This window comes from Ciconia boyciana, chromosome 3 (assembly GCF_034638445.1).
Source record: "Ciconia boyciana chromosome 3, ASM3463844v1, whole genome shotgun sequence".
NCBI lineage: Eukaryota > Metazoa > Chordata > Aves > Ciconiiformes > Ciconiidae > Ciconia > Ciconia boyciana.
In genome coordinates this window covers 55,454,420-55,473,682 of record NC_132936.1, presented here as the reverse complement: position 1 = coordinate 55,473,682, position 19,263 = coordinate 55,454,420, and the positions used below count along the sequence as shown (strand labels likewise).

The window sequence follows — 19,263 nt, the reverse complement described above, 5'->3', positions numbered from 1 at the left end:
AAATGTATCAGATGATGACAGTAATCCATCAGTAGACATGATAATATTTACCATACCTACATACACTCATGTCTCACAAACATTAGACATTACATTAATCTGTTATGGCACTACGAAAAGTTAATGGTATAAAGTAAACTAGCTTAGTAAAATTAGTGCTTATAAATTACTAAAACATAAGTTTGATCACACATTTCTTCCAATGACAGTTACCATTCACATACTTTAAAAGTATCGTATACATCAAAACCTTATCAACTCAACTATTATTTTTAGCTTAATTTTTTTAAACAGAAGTTTTTAATCACTTGAACTAAAAGTACATAGGCTGATGTTTAAAAGTTTTGTGATATCACCATTTCTTCATGAAAGCAGAACCTGAGGCTTGTTATATTGTGTACATTTGAAATCAGCAATTTCCCAAGTACTTGATAATACGCTGGGATTAACAAAAAAAAAAGTGAGGATACCTTTAGGTTGATCCATCATTAGCAAAACCATATAGTGTTTTGGAATCTGTAAAGAACTATCAAGAAGGTAACTTCGCAGAATTGTTTTTTCTCCCCTTGTTAAGTGCTGCTGGATAAGGAAGCCTGTGGCTTAGGTTATACTTTGGTAAAATAATAAGTGCTTAAGTAGAGAGTGTAACGTGAGAGCTGCTTATTTGAGCAGCCAAGTAGACCTAGGCAAGCAAATTGGTACTACTATTATAAACATTGCATACAAATGTTTGTATGGAAATAATACAGTGGACAGTAACACAATTAATAAGTAGCAATCCTGTGATACTTTTCTTTCAAGCCAAAATAAAACTCAAGACACTTGAGTCTGAATTGTCTGTCCCTACTTTTCCACCTTCCTGTTTTAGGCCAAATATTAATTACAGATCTCCGAAGAATTATCTCTTTTTTTGCACCTAAAATGTTTTCCTATGCAGTCACTCGCACTAGTTCAACAGCACTTTCCAGTATTTAAACATAGCATGCGCTGCTGCCAATACATTCAACCAATCTGGCACTTTTGTTTCAGAAACAAATAGAGGGACTGGGTACTGGAGCTGGAAAATACTGCTCAGGAGTTGTAAAGTTTCTGGTTAATTGCTTTACATCTGAAATGTATGCCAAAGCACATGTTTAAAATTGTTGGAGATGCCTGCTGCTCAGCAGTACATTCCTGTCCTGCGATTCCAATTAACTAGTCTCTGCACAAGAAACTGGGCCTAGACAGTATTCTTAAAAGCACAGTTCACCAGTTCTTATCATCCATCCACTTTAAATCAGGTTTTGTCCTTTAACGTCTTTGTTCCTCAAACACATAGGACTTCAAATAAGTCTACAGCTTAGTACCTCAGACCCGTCTTTGTGAAGGCTTTTCATAATTGTTGAGACATCAAGCTATTAAGAAAGCATCTCTTAACACTGAAAAGCTAGAGATTACACACCAAATTGTGGCACAAGCACAACTTCTACCTTGCTTTTAGCTTTGGATTCTCAATTTAGAGGGAACCTTGAGAAAGTCTGTAAGATATTTACATTTGTTTTTTTAATATTTTCTCCACATGAAGATCAGCAATCTACCTAAAGATAAAGCTCTTCCAGAAACCACATCTTTTCTGGATCATGGGCATTAGAGGAAAGAAAATCCAATATGAGGTTGAAATGAAAACATAAGAGCCTGTAATAGTACAAAACTCACTTCCAAAGGCTTCAGAAAGATTTCTGAGACAAATTTCAGCAGTTCTTAAGTGTTCAAACACATGAAGCACCCAAATAATCCCTTCTGTATTTATCTGGAAAACCCAGCAGAGAAGTGTAACAAGTTTGTTTGCTTCTATCTTTGTTGCCATTTTCACAATTAAGACAAATAATGATCTCTCATCACTGGACTACATCAACATTAGGAATTTCTAATGTATTGCAGAATTTTTGGAGGATTCTTTCCTTTTGGGCAGAAAAGCATCTTTGCTTTTTTTTGTTGTATTTGAAGTTGCATATAAAGGATATAATGCACATATTACAGACATCTAGATCCACTATCTTCTGCCAAGACAACAGGGTAATAACAAACTTGCAATCAAAACCTGTGTGTTTGTGTATGCATGCATTTTTGGGGAGACAATGGAGTACTTTAGAAAGATCCAAAGTTTTCCTCCCCAAAGTAACACTTCCCACGTATCAGCATGCCACTTCAGAATACTAAACAATCATATAAAAGACGAAATGCAAGTTGCTAAAAAAAACAGGTTTTAAGTTTAGCACTTTCTTTCTGTGATAATTTTCCTTTCTGTAAAAGATGGTCAGTGACAAATTTCTCAGATGCATCCTTGAAACCTGAGAGCAGATCCCACCAAGCCTTTTTATGGGCAATGTATGAAGTCTCTGCTGCCATATTAGCCATGATATTTTTACTTCCAAAATGAAATATAATCTTATGAACCGATTGAAAATATTACAGATATATAATTTTCACTACATAACCACAGATACTACAGTTTTCATAAGTGTCAGAGAAATAATAGGGAAAGACCACCATGGAAGACAGAGAGAAAGCAGCCTTTAAGAGAAGACATTTTACAAAATTCTGCTTTAAAAAGTTACATCAGGCAACTTCCTCCTACAAATGTATTGATTTTTCTGTCAAAAAATCACCAAATCTGAAATTTTTAATGTGGAAATAATTATACAGTACTTCAAGCCCTCGTTACTCCTCTAAAGATCAAACTTTGTTTCCATAATGTGTTGTGGACTTTTGTCCACATATTTATGCAGTGCCACATGCCATTTCTTTTAAGATTGCTCTTTACTAATTTATATAGAATATAAACCAAGTGAAACACATACAAACTAATGTTAATCACCTTAAAGGTGCAAAATATTCCAGTAATAAGTTAAAGATTTACAAATAGGATTACTCAAGTAATTTAATGCTCAATTTGGATATCAATTGCAGAGGGCATTCTTGCAGGTATTATTAGGTAAGAAATGACCATTTTGAAAATATGAATATCTGTGTTCATTGCTATCTGACATCATGCTTTTCTGATAGTATTGTTTAATAGATTCCTCCAAAATTTTTTTGAGTTATTCTTCAGAAAGAAAGATCTGAATAACACAAGACTATTTTGGAACCCTCTTACTCTCCCTCTGCAAGCCTCAGTTCTTCACCTCTTTACAAGTAGCAGAGTGGGTTAATACCCTTCGTTATGCTGAGTCAGGACAGTCATGCCTATCTGAAAGAGCCATCCAAAAAAAATATCGTAGGGCAATTATCTAAGGCAATTACCACAGCTAAGACAATGAAAAGCAAAATCCACCAGACACTTGATTATGATCAAAGAAATCATGTGAAAAAGAGAAGGGACATAGAGAAACAAGGGCATACTGACAACAAACCAAAGTGACTTGCAAACACTTAGGGATTTAAAAAAATAAAATGGTCAGTCGTTCTGCTCCGTCACTGACAATGGCACTTCTAAGATGGCATTTCAACTCGGGAACTTTGCGTCTCCTCAACTGACCACTTAATAAGTTTGCTTTAGAAATTTTACCTTAACTAACTGTTAATGAGCACTGCTTTTCTCTAAAGGGTTAAACCCTTTACAAGGCATCGAGGGCATGGAGTTAAGTCAAGAGGCTGTGGTTTTCAGGCCAGGCTCTGGGCTAAGAAAGTCGGTGGGGCTTCTTGGTATGTAGACATTGGGCCGGAGCCAGGTTTAGGAGTTTCCTCAGGAAGTTATGTTAAGCTTGCAGCTGAGAAAAAAAAAAAGTCTTTGGCACTCAAACTTGTGACAGATTAGTACCATTATTCTCATTTTACAGAGGGACCTGAAGCAAAAAGAGATTCTCCATGTGAATATCACAGGTAAGTGATACAGGAAGAAATTCTCTGATTCTTCTGAATCTCTGTTCAGTGCTTTATCCACTGGACGACATTATTAAAAGGAAGATAAGACCACTATGAAGCCTTTCATAGTGATGCATGACAGAGCATAGTACTTTCATATGTTAAAATATTTAAGTAGTATATACAATCTGCATTGTTTTACTTCTGATTTTACAGAGCTTTTATCCAAAACAACTCATGTCTATCAGTTACTATGTTTTCTTATATTTTTAACACTGTTGTGCATGTGGCCTCATGACTTTTATAACAGAGATTCAGGTATATTAAATTAAGTACCAATTCTGATAGCAGTTAGAAAGGATTAAGTCATATCACACATCTGTTTGTATGGAGATTCCATGCTTATATACACAAATAGGTACCGGATAGGTAGGTATATGCATAAACATACACTTGTACACACAGGCAGACACTAATAGAAAAAAAACGAAGCTATTATTTCTGATTTCAAAGATCAGACTTTAGCTTCTGTTTGACCTAATTAATTTCCAAATAACATCTTTTAAAATTATTGTTTTTGCCAAACACTGCATGATCCACACCTTTTAAAACAGAGGGCTTTCATGATTTGAAAAAAGAATTAACAAAAATGCTAAAAAAATAGTTACAGTCGATTGGGATTGGTTTAATATCAGCAGAAAACAAAGGATACATTTTTTTCATGTATGAATGAGTTCCTAGAGGAATTCTTAACTACCAATCACGCTCTAAGCTCCAATTGAAACACAGCAGCAACAACAAACTTCTTAGGAATATCTTGCTGTCTTTTACAATACACATCCTGACATCAACTTCTATTTTTGTTTAGAATCTCTCTGAGACATTTTTCTTTGAAAGGAATACAGAAAGTAGTACAGCTCCGGTGAACAAAAGGTACGTTTTAAGAAGGTTCAAGCTACACCTGTGCCTAATGAAAGCTGCATTAACAGAGGTAATTCTATCAGAAAATACCGTCAGCAAAATTATACAGAATTCTGAACTGATCTGCATATAATCTTTCTACCAAAAAAGCCCCCACAGTTAAAAATATTTTAAATTAATTGTGCGCACACGCAAGATGATTAACGTTTATTCTCAATTTGTTGTTTCATATGCCTAATAGAAACTCGGAAGTTAAGTCTGTAAAGGAGGAAAAGCATTTCTAGTGGAAGGCTATCCAAGATGTTTTCCAACTCTGATTTATATTACAGTATTATAAGGTTGGCTTTGGGTGGAGGAAGGCTATTATTTTAAAAAAATTCCTCTGTAATTTCTAGTAAATTTATAACAAAATACCAGAAACTAAAAAAGGTTTAAAAAATAGGAAAACAATCTCCTCACCATTGTGTCAATACTACATGAGGAATTCTAATAAAAAACTAGAGCGCTAAAGAAAATGATCAAATATTAGTTACTGCTTTAATTTTTTTTTTTCCCCAATGCATTTCTGATTTTTAGGAGTACAACACCACAAGGAATAGAATCAAAATACAGTTCAAGGATGTCCACATTACCGTACCAGTCACGGGAAGAAACCATTTTTCCTCTAAATTCAGTGAAGTAGCACATCACAAGTGTTGTTAAAAATAGAAAAACAGTTCCAGCTAAACTAAATAGAAATAGTAATGATAAGGATGTTCTATTTCAGGATAAACATGTGTCTACTACACAACTATTTGTAAGCTTGAAAAGTAAAAGCTGTGTTGAGTAACCTACAGTATACTTGCAAATGTATTTGTTCTGGCAAGCACATGTAATATTTTCAGCTGGTATAGTACGTTTTCAGTGAACCCACTTACCTTTAAAAGCTGATATTTTATAATTGTGCTGGATAGCAGCCACCATGTCCTTCCAGAAGTCATATTTTTTCTGACCATCATGCTGTAAGTGTCAAAAGGAACCTCGTCATTACATCACGTATCAGCTATTTCGAGCTTTCATATTGAAACAGTGACAGGAATGCCATTAATAAACGAAAGTATTTTGAAAGTGGAGTAAAACAGTCTTAGACAGTAGGATTCAGGAGATTAGGACTCAGTACCCAGCTTGACTGTCAACTTTGGGTAACTGCAGACAAGTTATCTCCCTGCTTCAGAAGGATATGGTGGGGTGGGGGGAAGAAGGGGAATGGAGAAAGGATTCATATTTGTGAGGAACTCTAAAATGTTACAGCAAAAGGGGGCATTAGACAGAACAGCAACTTACTGAATGAACCATACCACTGACATTCGGGAAAAAGAAGTGCCTAGAACTACAAATACTGTACTTAATTAGCAGGTTGACATTATCTACAGCCTGGTACTCGTATCACCTTCCACCCTCAGAACTGGCAAAACCCTTCACTATAATTTAGAGGTAATGCCCTTCTGCCAACAACTCCACCCCAAACACTGTATGAAATACTCATCCAGAACCCAGGCTGAGCAGCACTGCGTTACATTGTACTCTGAAGACTGCCAAACCCCAGCTCTGGCAGAAGGACAGGGGAAGGTGATCTGCGCTTGTGAACAGTCTCTTGCCATTCCTAGAAAGTCGCCCAGGCACAGAAGAGCTCCAGCTGACCTCAACCACCCTTTCAGCATCTCACCAAGGGAGAGGAAAAGCTTGTCAACCAGCTGAGCCCCACAGCACACTCAAACTCCACGAAGTTTAGGAGCGCTGAATTAAACACAGATGCAGTTACGCAGCCAGCCAATATTACAGAGCAGAGGATTAGCTACGGAGCCTGCAAGAGGTGCCCAGAATTACAAGGGACTGGGCAGCAGCAAAGCAGGTGATGTAGTCTCTTCAAGTTTGTACACCGTGGAAAGTATCATATAGAGTCGTTACAGGCTTTCCACACCTACACTAGGATAAATTTCAATGCAACTGTTAACAGATTTCATGGCATTGCCCTCTGTGTCCTGACCACTGCACTGATAGCTGAATAATGACCCATTTTGTAAGCATAAAGCATTTTCTAGAGAGGGAAACATTCAGAAACTGAGAAGAACCCGATTAACATCACCAACCAAAAACATGTAGTTTATATGTACTGAAGTAAACTGCTATTTCAGGCCTAATCTGCCATGGAGGCTTCCAGAAGAACGATCCACCCTTAATTTCACAACCAGCGAGTCATACAAACAAGGCCTTTTGTGCATGACTCACAAGCACTATGGCAGCTTGCTTATCATCCACCAGCTCTATAGGTTAAGAGCAGGAAAGATACAATGCTATGGCTTTTAACTTTCTTTTTCATCCATTCCTATAGCAAACTGACGCATAAAAGGACTAACAGAGAGGAAAGCTTTCATATACATCAGACTTCTGTTAGCTGCTAACCATTATTCAAAGCTGTGTTCAGAAGATGCTGCGGAGCACCTATCTGTCTAGCGGTAATGGTACCAGCCTGCGCTAGCACCAACCTTGGGACAGATGGATTCAACTGTCCGCTCCCCTTATACTCCGCATGGCTGACTTGCTCCTTAGTTTGGGGTTTTGGTTTTTTTGTTTATTTTTAAAAAAATCAGTGCAATGAGCTAACAGTTCCTCAGACTGCTGTTTTAAGGACAGATGGTTACTAGTTTAAAAGTGGGTATGCTTCCTTCAAAACATTTGACCTCAGAGAAGACTAAAATAACTGTCAAACTAATTCCTCGCAAATCTACAGCCATTGCATATGAGACGTACAAGAAAACAGACCGATTCCCAGAAAGCAGAGAGAAAACCATGTGCATGCCCATGCAGTCCATCAAGATTTTGGCAGTGATTGTCAAATGTGATTACAATAGCTTAAGTATCAGACAAAGAAGTATTTTGTGTAGAGCTTCAATGCAAAGATCCAAAACACTAAAAAGCTCCTCTGCTTTGTCTGAAAATACATAAGCGTTCTGGCTCTGGACACAGCAAAACCAGATTCATTCTTAACAGTGTAGAGCAGCCCAGCATCCAACTCATGTCTAAACCCATTTTGAATCCAACCCTAGCAGTTCTCCCATTTGTTTCCAGTAGGAAGTGGTCCTGATCCTAGAACGTTTTCTGAAAATGATAAGAAAATAGCCCTTACTAAACAGGCTCCCAGAACAGGAAACAGAAGCCTCTATTTCCTTTCAGAAATGCGGAAGAAGAAAATGTGATGGTTTCTAACCCTTAGGATGCAGCATGTTGCAGGCATGAGTGCTGGAGAGGCCTGCTACCTCCTGCTTTGCATCTTCCTCATCTGGTTGATGGTAACATCCTGGGGAATTACTGTGGCCCTCCTGTTGAAACTCGGCCACCATCCATTAAAATATTTAAGAGCTGCTAGCTGATAAAGAGGATGCATGACCCACTTCTGGTAGCTCTCTGGAGAAATGGCACAGGTTTAATTCTCTCTGGCTGAAGAAAGCCCTGATCCAGGGTCAGTGGTCCAGCTTGTGAACTAGTAACTGAATGTGCAAGCTTATTACACACATGCTATAATATGCTTTCTTTCTCTCAATAAGTAGGTGATTTGTGCAGAGTCTAAATGAAATATAAAATTAAGTAATACAATACAGGTGTCACATCTGAGACACATCTCCTAAGCTGCAAACAGTAGAGGAAGGAGATTAATCAGGCACAAAATTAAGAGTCTTATGGCTACCTGTCCTCAGAGCTAAAGCTAGCTTATCAAGAAGCAAACTCTTCATGCAGCACTTGGACTTAGGCAGCAATCTACTCAGCATGCTATTTTGGAGTGGAGGCTAAAGCATCAAGTCAGCTGATACCCAAAAGGATCCAAGATACCCATCTCACAGCTCTGAATTTCACTCTGCAGACAAAGTTTAGTATTTGTAATTTTCAGTGCTTCAGCACCTTTAGCCAGAAGATTACATCAGTACTCTTTTGAGACCAATATACTTACTGTATGAGAAGAACCCTCTCCTACCCCCAGCTGCACACAAGTTAAAGATTCAAGCCTTCTTTAACACAACCAAATAAATTAGCATCAAACTTCAAAGGTAGGATTTAGGACATTCTATTTATCTAAATCACCGAAAAAGGTTCAAGCAATTGTATTTTCCACCATGAGAATTTAACTTATTGTTTAGCAGAGGAAAAAAAAAAAAGGATACTATTCTAGAGGTGTATTTACATCTGTGTACGGACATCAATATGTTTAAGATAAAAACAAGTTTAAAAAAGGATGGAATTAAGCTTCCAACTCATTAACACCTTGCAAATTAGCAAACCATGTTATTCAGAAGACTTAGATTTAATTAGATTTAATTGAACTGTCGTCAAGTATAGTTAAAGGAGATTTTAAGAACCATATTCTGCATATCACAGAGTAAACTTGAGAAAACAGTGCATTTCTATTCATATCCTAATTATTTGTGCCCTCTTGTGGAAGTACATTTATTTTGAACATGCCTTGTAGCTCACAGTTAACTTCGGAGACAACTCTAATACACTAAATCCGACATGAAAAATTGCAAACAAGAAAAAAATCTAAAGACCTTGATGTTGTTCAGTACACTATTTGTATGCATTTAATAATGCATGCAAGAAGCATGGTGGGGGAAGAGAAAGATAATGCAATACTTAGTTTCAAATAATCCAGTTCTTACCTGATCTAAGCTGTCCACAACCCTTGCACACAAGAGAGCTCCTGGCAGGTCAAAATAATTATCATACAAATAGTATTTAGCTGGAAAAAAATAATACAAAAATTTCTACTTTTTTAAAATCCTTATTGTATGCTTTAATCACAAATAAAAAATACATTAAATAATCGTATAAGCTCCTATTTGGATTTTACTGGTAATAAACATTATCTGCTTCCCAATCTTTGCTAGCTTTATTCCCACTTCTGATTCTCATAATTGGCAACTGGAAGTTGTTCACCTGTATCAAGGCAGTGAGATTTTAAAAATACATTTTAAGGTTCTAAAAGTTAAGGTGGAAGAGATGGGGAAGAACCCAGAGTATTAAGGGTCAGGACAGTATTACTCAACTCTTCCAAAATATCTATTTCCCTAGCAGTGGAAACAAAAAGAAAGGGTCTGAGAATTTGTTTCAGAAACATTTGGACAGGTCTTACACATAGTCTTGTCCTTTGCACACACATATTGCACACAGAGCCTTAGCCCAAGGGGAAGCATGCCCACGTTATTATGCTAGCCCCCCAAACAGAACAAAATCAGGAGGGTCCGAATGTCCCCCCAGACCAAGGTCATGTTCAACAACTCTTTCCTAGGAGTGAAATGACTTAATCAGTGGAGTATTCATGATCTTGTCTGTGCTGTTCTTTAATATACCCAAGACACAAGTCAGCAAAACAGGGATTAATGTTCACAAGAAAGACCGAGTGCACTTTTCAATAAATAAGAAAGGCACATTTGCTATACGACCAAAGGAAACCTCTCTCTTCTACCCTGTTGGAAATGATTACCTGCAGTTTAGAGTAAGCATCACAAACACGTTTATGTCAGCAAAATCTCAAGGAAGATCTCTTCATTACATAGGACAATGCAACTTAACTGAGCACTTTACGTGTATTGCTCACAATGGTCAAGATCAAAGTAAAATGGAGAGGAAGCACAGAGCAAGAACACAAAGCCAGCCACAGTGCCTTCAAAGTGACTCCCATCTTAAAACCAAGAAACTTAAATTGCAGGAGGAGAAGTTTTATTTCCAGATCCGCTCTGTTCTTTGCACCTGCACCTAGGCCTCCAGTAACAGCACTGATGGTAATGAGTCAACAATTAAGAAAAATTTAAGATTTGCCAAATATGTCCTAAATGAGATAGGCTGGTAATCTCAGTCTACTTCATCAAGGAACAATGTGCCCATCTTTATAACCAAAACACACCTATAATGTCAGCTCATTTGTCTCATCACTGATGACCCAGATTTAAGTTGAACTCTAGTATGAGAAGTTGAAAATACAAAAAAACCAACGGTTCTGCAAAACATTTACCTATTCCAGTAATTCTCAGCTCAAGTGTTTATAAATATTTGTGGTAAGAACTAACACTATGAGGCACTGAAGGGGCCAGAGCAATTTCAAAGAAGAGGACATGCTAAGGTATAGCTACCTGAGCGGGAAACCATTCCACTGACTGTATTAAAATGCTTCCACTCCCTCCTTCCATATGTCTCCAGGATCTCTTCAGATGTCATGCTCTTTGTACCATGGCTTGCCCTATTTGATGCATTAAGTTATTTATATTTAAAAAAAAAAAAAAAGAAAAAAGAAAAAGGTTGAAAACAGCCAAACTACTCCTAGTGCACAGTAATGCATTGCAACTGAATACCGAGGTGCATGCAAGTTGACCTGAAGTAACTCTCTTTATAACTTAGAAGCTTCCCAGGACCTAAACTTTTATCATATCCATTACAGTCCTCGATAAAAGCCGTACTACACAGAGGTTTGGTTGGCTGGGGGCACAGCTACTGTGCCTCACCTGCTAACACAATCACTCTGTATTGCTCGAATGTTCTCAATTGTGTGAGGACACTCGCTATACTTGAACTATCAATATACACTGCACAATAAATCACAGTGCAGAAAGCCTATACATCATTCTGAAGCCTGGTAGCATTCACAGAGTGCAGGGCATAACTATGGAAAAGTGCTAGTTTGAGCCCAGCAAGCAGCTGCGTAATACAGAAGTATGTACAAGTCTTTTTAGGAATTAAAAATCAGCTAGCTTGACCATCAAATCGGGCCCCAAAAAGAATGCACTCGCTCCAGTTTTGAAGCAAATGCAGGCAATGCTAGGAGAAGTAGTCCTGCACCACTCTTCCCTTTACTGTGGTATATCCTCCAGTCTTGAATTCTGCATTTAGTACTCTGAAATTCATGGTATTAAACGAATTTCGGGATAGACAGAGAGTCACAGATATTTCTTCCTTTCCTTCAATGAGATCTGATTTTCCCTAGCATCTTCAAGCTCCTTCTCCCACATGCTATCAGAAAAAAAAGTAGAGTCTATTTTGAGTCCTAAATTACACAGATTTTAATTTCAGAAAAAAATAAGGGGGAAATGGGACCAGGATTCACATACTTTAGATTTCAGATTTGTGATTCAAAATAGAAGTCTTCTATGTTAAAAAAAAAAAAAAAAAAAAAAAGAGGGAAAGAGGAACTAAGGATGTACTGAAATGATGACTGAAAGCAAAATACAGCTTTTAAGAGGAAAAAAACCAGAGTTTTGAAAGAGAATGTGTCAGTTTCTGTGCTTAATTTACCTCAGGCTATTTAAATTATATGTTGTAAGCCTGCAGAATTTTGAATGTGTACGGTACAAAGATAACAGTGCTCTTGTCATTAGCATTAGTCAGTAGCACTGACTCTGAGTCAGGTTAATCACAATTCAAAGAAAAACCTTACCCTGGATCTTAGCAGAACTGGACAAAGAGTACATTGGTAGCCATTGAAAAAGTGAATTTACTTTCAAGATCAGTATGCCCTCAGAGTCTTAGATGTTTATTAAAATTGAGATAATCTTTACTAGCAGCTATCATGGAAACTACGAAAAAACTGCATATATAACATTAAAAGAAACTGAGCACCACGTGACCAAGGAGTATTTAAACTTTTACATCTAATAAATGAATGTATGCTGAAATTAGTATTTTAAATATTTAATAACACTGAGAGATGGCTTTCAGGAAGAGGATAAAATTTTTGTGTTTGTTTAACAATAAAAACTTATTGTCAATATTACCTTAAAACTGTTCCATCTTCTGCAAGTTTCAGGAAGTTTCCTTCTTCAATGTCCAACACCAAGCCTTTACAACTAAGAAAAATTTTATTTTAAGGAAGAAACAAATAATTAATGCTTTCAGAGGAATGCCTTGTTATAGATCAGAATAGAGAAATGCAGTTACAGAAGGTATACAATGATGCTACACAAAAGCAGCAAAATCACAACCCTTCAAATACTTCCATGTTTGAACAATGCTCTATATATGCAAATACATATTACTACAATGAGGACTGGATTTCACTTACATAGCAAATTCCTACTAAATAAATCCAGTTCCATTGTTCAGTGAGTTCAGTGACTATTCATATAGATGAGGTTGGAGGATTAAGGTCCAAACATATACAACTAAGAAATATGATATTTAATCCACTTCTATTAAAGAAATATATTTTTTCTTGGTGACAACTCCCCTCCTTATTATTACTAGACTGATGACACCAGTTGTTAAGGGAGGGAGGGGCAGAACATCATTCTAAGTGAGGCAACTGAATATCCAAGGAACACGTGAAGCAGAAGCACTGCCATGCTAGGCAGCGCTAACAAGGTGAAGAGTTGACAGCGTAGGGCAGGCATACAACAAGAGTTCCTAACTCTCCTAGTAAATCTGTACCTTACAGATAATTGAGTCCATGTTCGCTTAGGTTGTTTGAAAAATTAATTCAGAGTTCAGTGGCTAGGATAATAATGAATAAACGAGACTGAAAAAGTAATGCCACCGTCATCCTCTGCTATAAGGTACCCAAAGGAAAGAAGATATGCCACGAAGGCAGCAAGCAGACCCCAGCCTTTCACGAATGACACCTGGGTGAGTAGCACTGACACGCTGGCTACCAGCACTGGGGGCTTGCAGGTCCACGTTAATGAATCCCCAGCTCCAATAAGGGACCGAGGCTGAGATATTTAGATCTTAACAAAGGATTTCATCCATTAGAGGCCTTACAATATGAGAAATATATATATACATTGCTTGTCACATGAAAGTTGAAATCAATCTGGTTAGAAACTGTCCAGTCAAATACCGAGTTGTAAAAACAACTGATGAAAAGTTTTCCCACAATAATGCATGCATTACTTAAAAACAAAACAAACCCCTCCACAAAACCAACCCTGTGTTTCTCCTAAAAAATTTAGTGATTATCTGGCCTTCAAGCCCCCAGCCCCTTGGCCTAGATAATAACCTATTCAAGTTGGAAGATCAGAGATTCATGTTCAAGCTCCTGCTCAGAGACCACTGAGCTCAGAGCAGCAGCTAGCATTTCAGCCTTTTGCATCACAGCTTTGTGCCTGATGTGCCACCCAAGGGCTACCTCCTGGCACGTCAACTTTCCTTGGTTCCTCAGAAGGCTGTTGGGATTATTCTGCCTTACACAAACAAAAGCACATCTGTCAAGATAAAAATTACTAAATTCTGATGGTTACTGGATTTACCAGTTGAATTGAAGGTAGAAGACAAAGGAGATATATAAACTAAGAGAGTAAGTCAGACTAAAAGGCTTGTGTCTAGACAGCTAGAAGCACAGACAAAGCAAGCTTGGATGCTCAGTTCTCTCTTCAAAATTCCACATTAGAAGTATCTCATGACAAATAGTTGTTCGAACAAGTACTTAAAACTGTAATTTTGGATTTATCTATTGGGCTTGACAATCGTAACAACCACCGCCTAATAAAAGAAGCTGTTTTCCAAGCTCTGTGAAAGTTACAGCATAAAGGAAGTTATGAAGAAAGTTTCTGTTATTTTCAACGTACTCACCAGAAGTCTAAGCTGTCTGGAGCTAGGGTCAGCAAGTCTCTGTCATAACCCCTCTCCGCTACCAGATACTGGGCAAAACTATCATATATTAACTACAAATGAAAAAATAAGTGCATTAGTTATATTGATTAAGTGAGACGAAAGATGCTGCTTCCCTGGAAAGCGGCAAGATGCGAGTGTTAGCGCCTCCTAAGCAAAATCAAACCAGGGACGTAGGGGCCCTGCCCCACTGCCTCCACTACTGGGAAATAGTGCCCGAGGGTCTTTTTGCCACGGCTGGAAAACAGCTCAAGACGCTCACACAACAGTTCTGCTGCAGTGCGTCCAGCATAACCAAGTTTACAGCATTCTACCTTACTGCCCCTGTGCTTCAAGACTGTTGGGAAACCAAGATGGTAAGTACCTAGGACTAGTCACTACCCTCCCCTTCCCAATCTTCTTTTGATTTTAAGTGTCACAGTTACCAGGACTCAACAAGAGGCTTCTGAACCAATAAACAACTACCCCCAGGGGACACTTCAAAAGTATCCACAGGAACTTATTTTGAAGGAAACGGACAACTATTAAGTAAATTGTTACTATTTGTAAGTTCAGAAAAACCACTGTTAAAGCCTGATACACCAGTCAGTGATTTATTAATGTAATGTGCTGGTAAAGTTGTACAAGAAGATCTATGTAGATGCTACCAGGTCCTTAAAGACCATACAAAAATAGTAATTGCTCCCTTTTTCTCATGATTCTTTCATTAAAGCTGTTCCCTGGCCCTTTTTTCTTAATTACAAAAGCTGCTCTTGGAACGAATAGGAATAATGTCTGAGAAAGACTAATATGAAGGCCAACACTGAAAGAGTGAAAACGAAGTCCATCTTTAGCTGTGCCCGTCAGTGTTTTTAAGTATTTTTTATTTCCAATAGATAAGGATGCATGCAATGGGCATGTGTCAATCTGTCTCTGTGTGCTGTGAGAAGATAAACAGTGAACTAAGTTTAGTAAATGTTTTTGGTTTTTTTTCTCTATTTTGTTCATTGGTTGTTGTTTTGGTTATTTTTTTTTAAACTCTTCTAGTTATCATCTAACATCTGCCTTCATTGGACAAAATTCTTATCAGGATGAACGTGCCTGTGCAAGATGTAACGAGCGTGGCATAACAGAAAGAAACATAACAGAAAGGTAAGCCTAGACTTGTATCTTGTGCAGCAGGAACTCAAGAGCACATACATTTTATAACTTGCTACTATTGAACCCTCTTTTATAACAAAGATGCCTCTCTACAGAAAGTCACTCACAGCTAAAGGAAGCAATGCAATTTTTCAACACAGGACGCACTGAACCATCCATACTTATAAATGGGACACCTCATAAACATTTGTTTCTGTACAAAATTCTGAAGTATCCTGCAATTAGTGCAGGAGTCCCGTGCAGTGCAAAGTGTACTGTAGGTGAACGGAGGCAAATAAAAGGGGAGAGGGGGACACCATGAGCATCCATGACACAAGATAGCTCCGTGGCAAAGTGCTGACATCAACAAAGAAGGACGAGTCAATGAAAGCCCGTCAGGGAGTTTAAACTGTGCCAGTCGGAAGCAAAAAGCGTCAAGGGCAGGAAGGCGCAGCACATGACAGTAGTGCCTCTCGTAAGGGACAACAGGGCTCCATCAGAGATGCTGAGCGTCCTTAAGCCCGGCGTTTTATTTTAAGCACCAGAAAGTTTGCAGAGGTCGCCTGTGGAAAGCGCTGCGGACTCCTCACTCCGCCTGCAGCATCTCGACATTTGGCGGGGGGAGGCTCTACCTTTTTCTCAGCGCCGCTACAGTTAGGAAAGCGCTCAAGAAGCACCATTTTCAAGGAGGAAGACATGGCTGTGCCCTTCGCTCGGGCAGAGGCCTGCTGAGGAAGCGGCCGGCGAGACATGCACTTGGGTTTCTCTTCTCGGTTAAGGTTTCCCTCGGGGTACCTGAGCCAGCAGGCTCGGGGCTCGCTGCCCCCGCAGCGGGGCTCCCGGCCCCGCGCCCCCGCAGCCCGCCCCACGCCGCCCCGCTCCCCGGCACTTTCCTTTTCGCTTGGGCAGGCGGCGGCGAGAGAAGCGGGGCGGAGCGGAGCGGGGGGCCCCCGGCCCGCGGCTCCCAGGCCGGGCCGGGCCGGGCCGTGCCGTGTCGTGCCGGCCCGCACTCACCCGTGCGCTCTGCGGGAGGTGGTACCGGCAGAGCGTGTGGTCCAGGTCGAAGCCCACCACGTCGCAGTCGGCCAGGGAGAAGTGCTGCTGCATGGCCGAGCCGCCGCCGCCGCGAGGAGGCGGGCGGAGGAACAGGAGCAGAGCAGCAGGAGGAGGAGGAGGAGGAGGAGGAAGGGGCGCGGGCGGCGCTTCCTGCGGCGCGGGGCGGGGCGGGGCGGGGCGGCCGGAGCCCCTCCGCCCTCGCCCCGCCCCGGCGGGGCCGCCCTCACCTGCGCCGGGCCCGGGGACGCCCCGCGGGCCGGGCCCGGAGCTCGGGGCGAGCACATCGGCCCCCCCGAGCGGGCCGCCGCTTCCAGGGAAGCTTGGCGGCACAGCCCCCGGCAGCGCGACGGCGTTCGGAAAGGCGAGCGCAAGGCATCGGCCGGAGGCGTGTGTAAGCGCTCGCGTTTAAGAACACGCGTTTCGCCCCGCGGCTTTGCGTGCTTGGGAGCAGGCGTGGACACGGAGGGGCTCCTGCCGGGCCCAGCCCTCGTCAGAAGTGCGAGTGTGTTCCTCGCAAATCCAAGTCATCTGGAGGGTGCTTTGCCGAGAGCTGGTGAGCAGGGCGCAGATGGGAGGGAAAAAAGGAGTTGGCCTTGGTTAGTGCGAGGACAGGCAGTCAGCGCCTCGCCCTAAGGGCCTACTAGAGAGAATCTTCCTATATAAGTAGACAAACACTACCACTACTTCATTATCAAAGTTCCTGCAGGGTATAAGCAACACTAGGAAGTAAGCAGCACTGTACTGTAAGCAGCATAGCTGTTAAAAAACCAAAACCCCAGAGGTGACTAACTACCTCTTAATTTCTTGACAGCTTTGGTAATCAAAAAAAGAATAATGTTAAGAGCAGTACAGTCTGCCTCCAGATAACATAATCAAATGGGTATTTTGATAGGTACCAGCCCAACAAGTATCGCCGTAGTGCAGTTAGTGCTTCCTGTCTGAAAGGAAGCACCGTCTTTGGAGAAAAGAAAACAGATGAGAGTTGTATTGACTTAATTCTGTTCTCTGTGGTTGAACTTGAATATAGTGTCTAGTTAAGGTCAGATTCAGGAGGCTTAAATAGCTGGGCTTGACAGCCTTGTCTGCAGGTCCTTCCCATTCCTCTCTGCAATTCTTTTCTCTCTGTAGACCATTCACAAAAGATGAAAAAGTCTAGTTCAATTACTCTGCAAATAAATCTCATTTTTTAAATTCTTATATGGCTATAAATAGAATAATATAAAAAGTATTTGAGTTGAGAGCAATTGTTATGAAATGTTTAACGCACGCCATATTTTCCAGCGTTGCCTTGCTGCGCGCAGCTGTAAGTGTTGTGCTTTGCAGGTGGGAAAGTTGGGGCATAAACCCTAGCAGCAGTGCTCAGCAGCAGTTTTAATTATATGAAAATAATTATGTTTTTATTATATCAAATTCTGATGCAATTTTTGCAGGATAGCTCAATGATGATTTGGTATTCCAGAGTGAAATGCTTTGGGAAATACACTCAAATAGTTGAATGAGATACAATGTACTTATATATTAAAATTCACTTTGCTATACTCAGGTAGATACAGATGAGAGAAATTTAAATAACATGACCTATCACATATGTTTAAAAATTCTACAGAGAAGTTCAGTATCAGATTACAAAATGGACTAGACAGGAAAATACATGGAAATTAGGAAGAAAATTCACTAATGCTAATAGTAGGACAGGATGAGCACTTAAGGTGTCAGAGCAAGAAAGAAATGGATTGCATAATTTTACCTCAGACCATTGTATAGCAGCTTCTTTCAAAGGCTCTCAGGATCTCCCACAGACATTAATATACTTTCTAATGCTGTTGTTTATGTATATATATGCACACCGTATATATCGTATACACCATACATTATATATATACCATAAATTAGATATACATCATGATACATACATATGTTTTAGATATATGTTAAATAAATATATATATGCAGGTATGCTTGAATACATACATACATACATATGCATGTAAGTATATATTTTCCAAATTAACAAGTGTGAAACCTGAGCAAACAGAAAGACATTCACCCAGGGTCTCGCACACAACAGGGATCACAACTATAAAGACGAGGCAGCAGCCTGGGAACTCTGAGCAGAAGACATTTTATCTTCCTAAAGCTGCTCACTTTAGGAAACACAGAGCAAATTCCTGCCCCACTGAAGTCAAGGGCCACAATTTCGATTGACGTCAGTAGGTCCAAGAGTTCACCCACAGCTGCTGTTTCACACTATCCTCACATTAACTTAAAGTATGTCTGACTTGCAGATTATATCCATACAGCTCTCTTATTCCAGAATGACTTTTTTTTCCCACAAGGACTCATGCAGCTTCCAAAATTGTGTTTCGATTATGGCATTTTAAATTTATAACTTTTCTTGCTATGCCTGTAAAACATTTGATACAAAAACTCACCACAAAAACAACTGAACACACTGTAGTATTGAAACATCTGGACAGATATCAAAAATCACGTATTCATTGATAGAATCATAGGATGGTTTGGGTTGACAGCGACCTTTAAAGTTCATCCAGTCCAACCCCCTGGTCACTGTATTCACTGTCAACTGAATGTAATCTTGAACATCCGGATTTAGTGGGTGCTGCACAATTATATTGGCAGTAATGACAAGCTATCTTAGAATTTACAACACAAAAGTACTAATCATATTTAACCTTA

General features: G+C 39.7%; 1 protein-coding gene and 1 long non-coding RNA gene across 3 annotated transcripts in view; one reads left to right on the top strand and one right to left on the bottom strand.

Moving 5' to 3' along the window:
* NT5DC1 (5'-nucleotidase domain containing 1) overlaps positions 1–16,692 on the bottom strand; it is a 159,632-nt gene extending 142,940 nt beyond the window's left edge. Inside the window, exons 1-6 of one of the 2 annotated variants that reach the window (XM_072855723.1) lie at positions 16,525–16,692; positions 14,353–14,444; positions 12,561–12,632; positions 10,926–11,032; positions 9,456–9,535; positions 5,682–5,763 (exon numbers count right to left, since the gene is read on the bottom strand). In XM_072855723.1, coding sequence (XP_072711824.1) covers positions 5,682–5,763; positions 9,456–9,535; positions 10,926–11,032; positions 12,561–12,632; positions 14,353–14,444; positions 16,525–16,617 — 526 coding nt within the window. In that variant the 5' untranslated portion in view covers positions 16,618–16,692. The remainder of the gene's footprint in view (positions 1–5,681; positions 5,764–9,455; positions 9,536–10,925; positions 11,033–12,560; positions 12,633–14,352; positions 14,445–16,524) is intronic. The other variant, XM_072855722.1, reaches the window with a different exon arrangement.
* On the top strand, positions 3,708–5,560 carry LOC140649063 (uncharacterized). The gene is made up of 3 exons (XR_012041454.1): positions 3,708–3,861; positions 4,712–4,776; positions 5,341–5,560. It is a non-coding gene; the product is annotated as an uncharacterized lncRNA (long non-coding RNA).
* Positions 16,693–19,263: the final 2,571 nt, after the last annotated feature.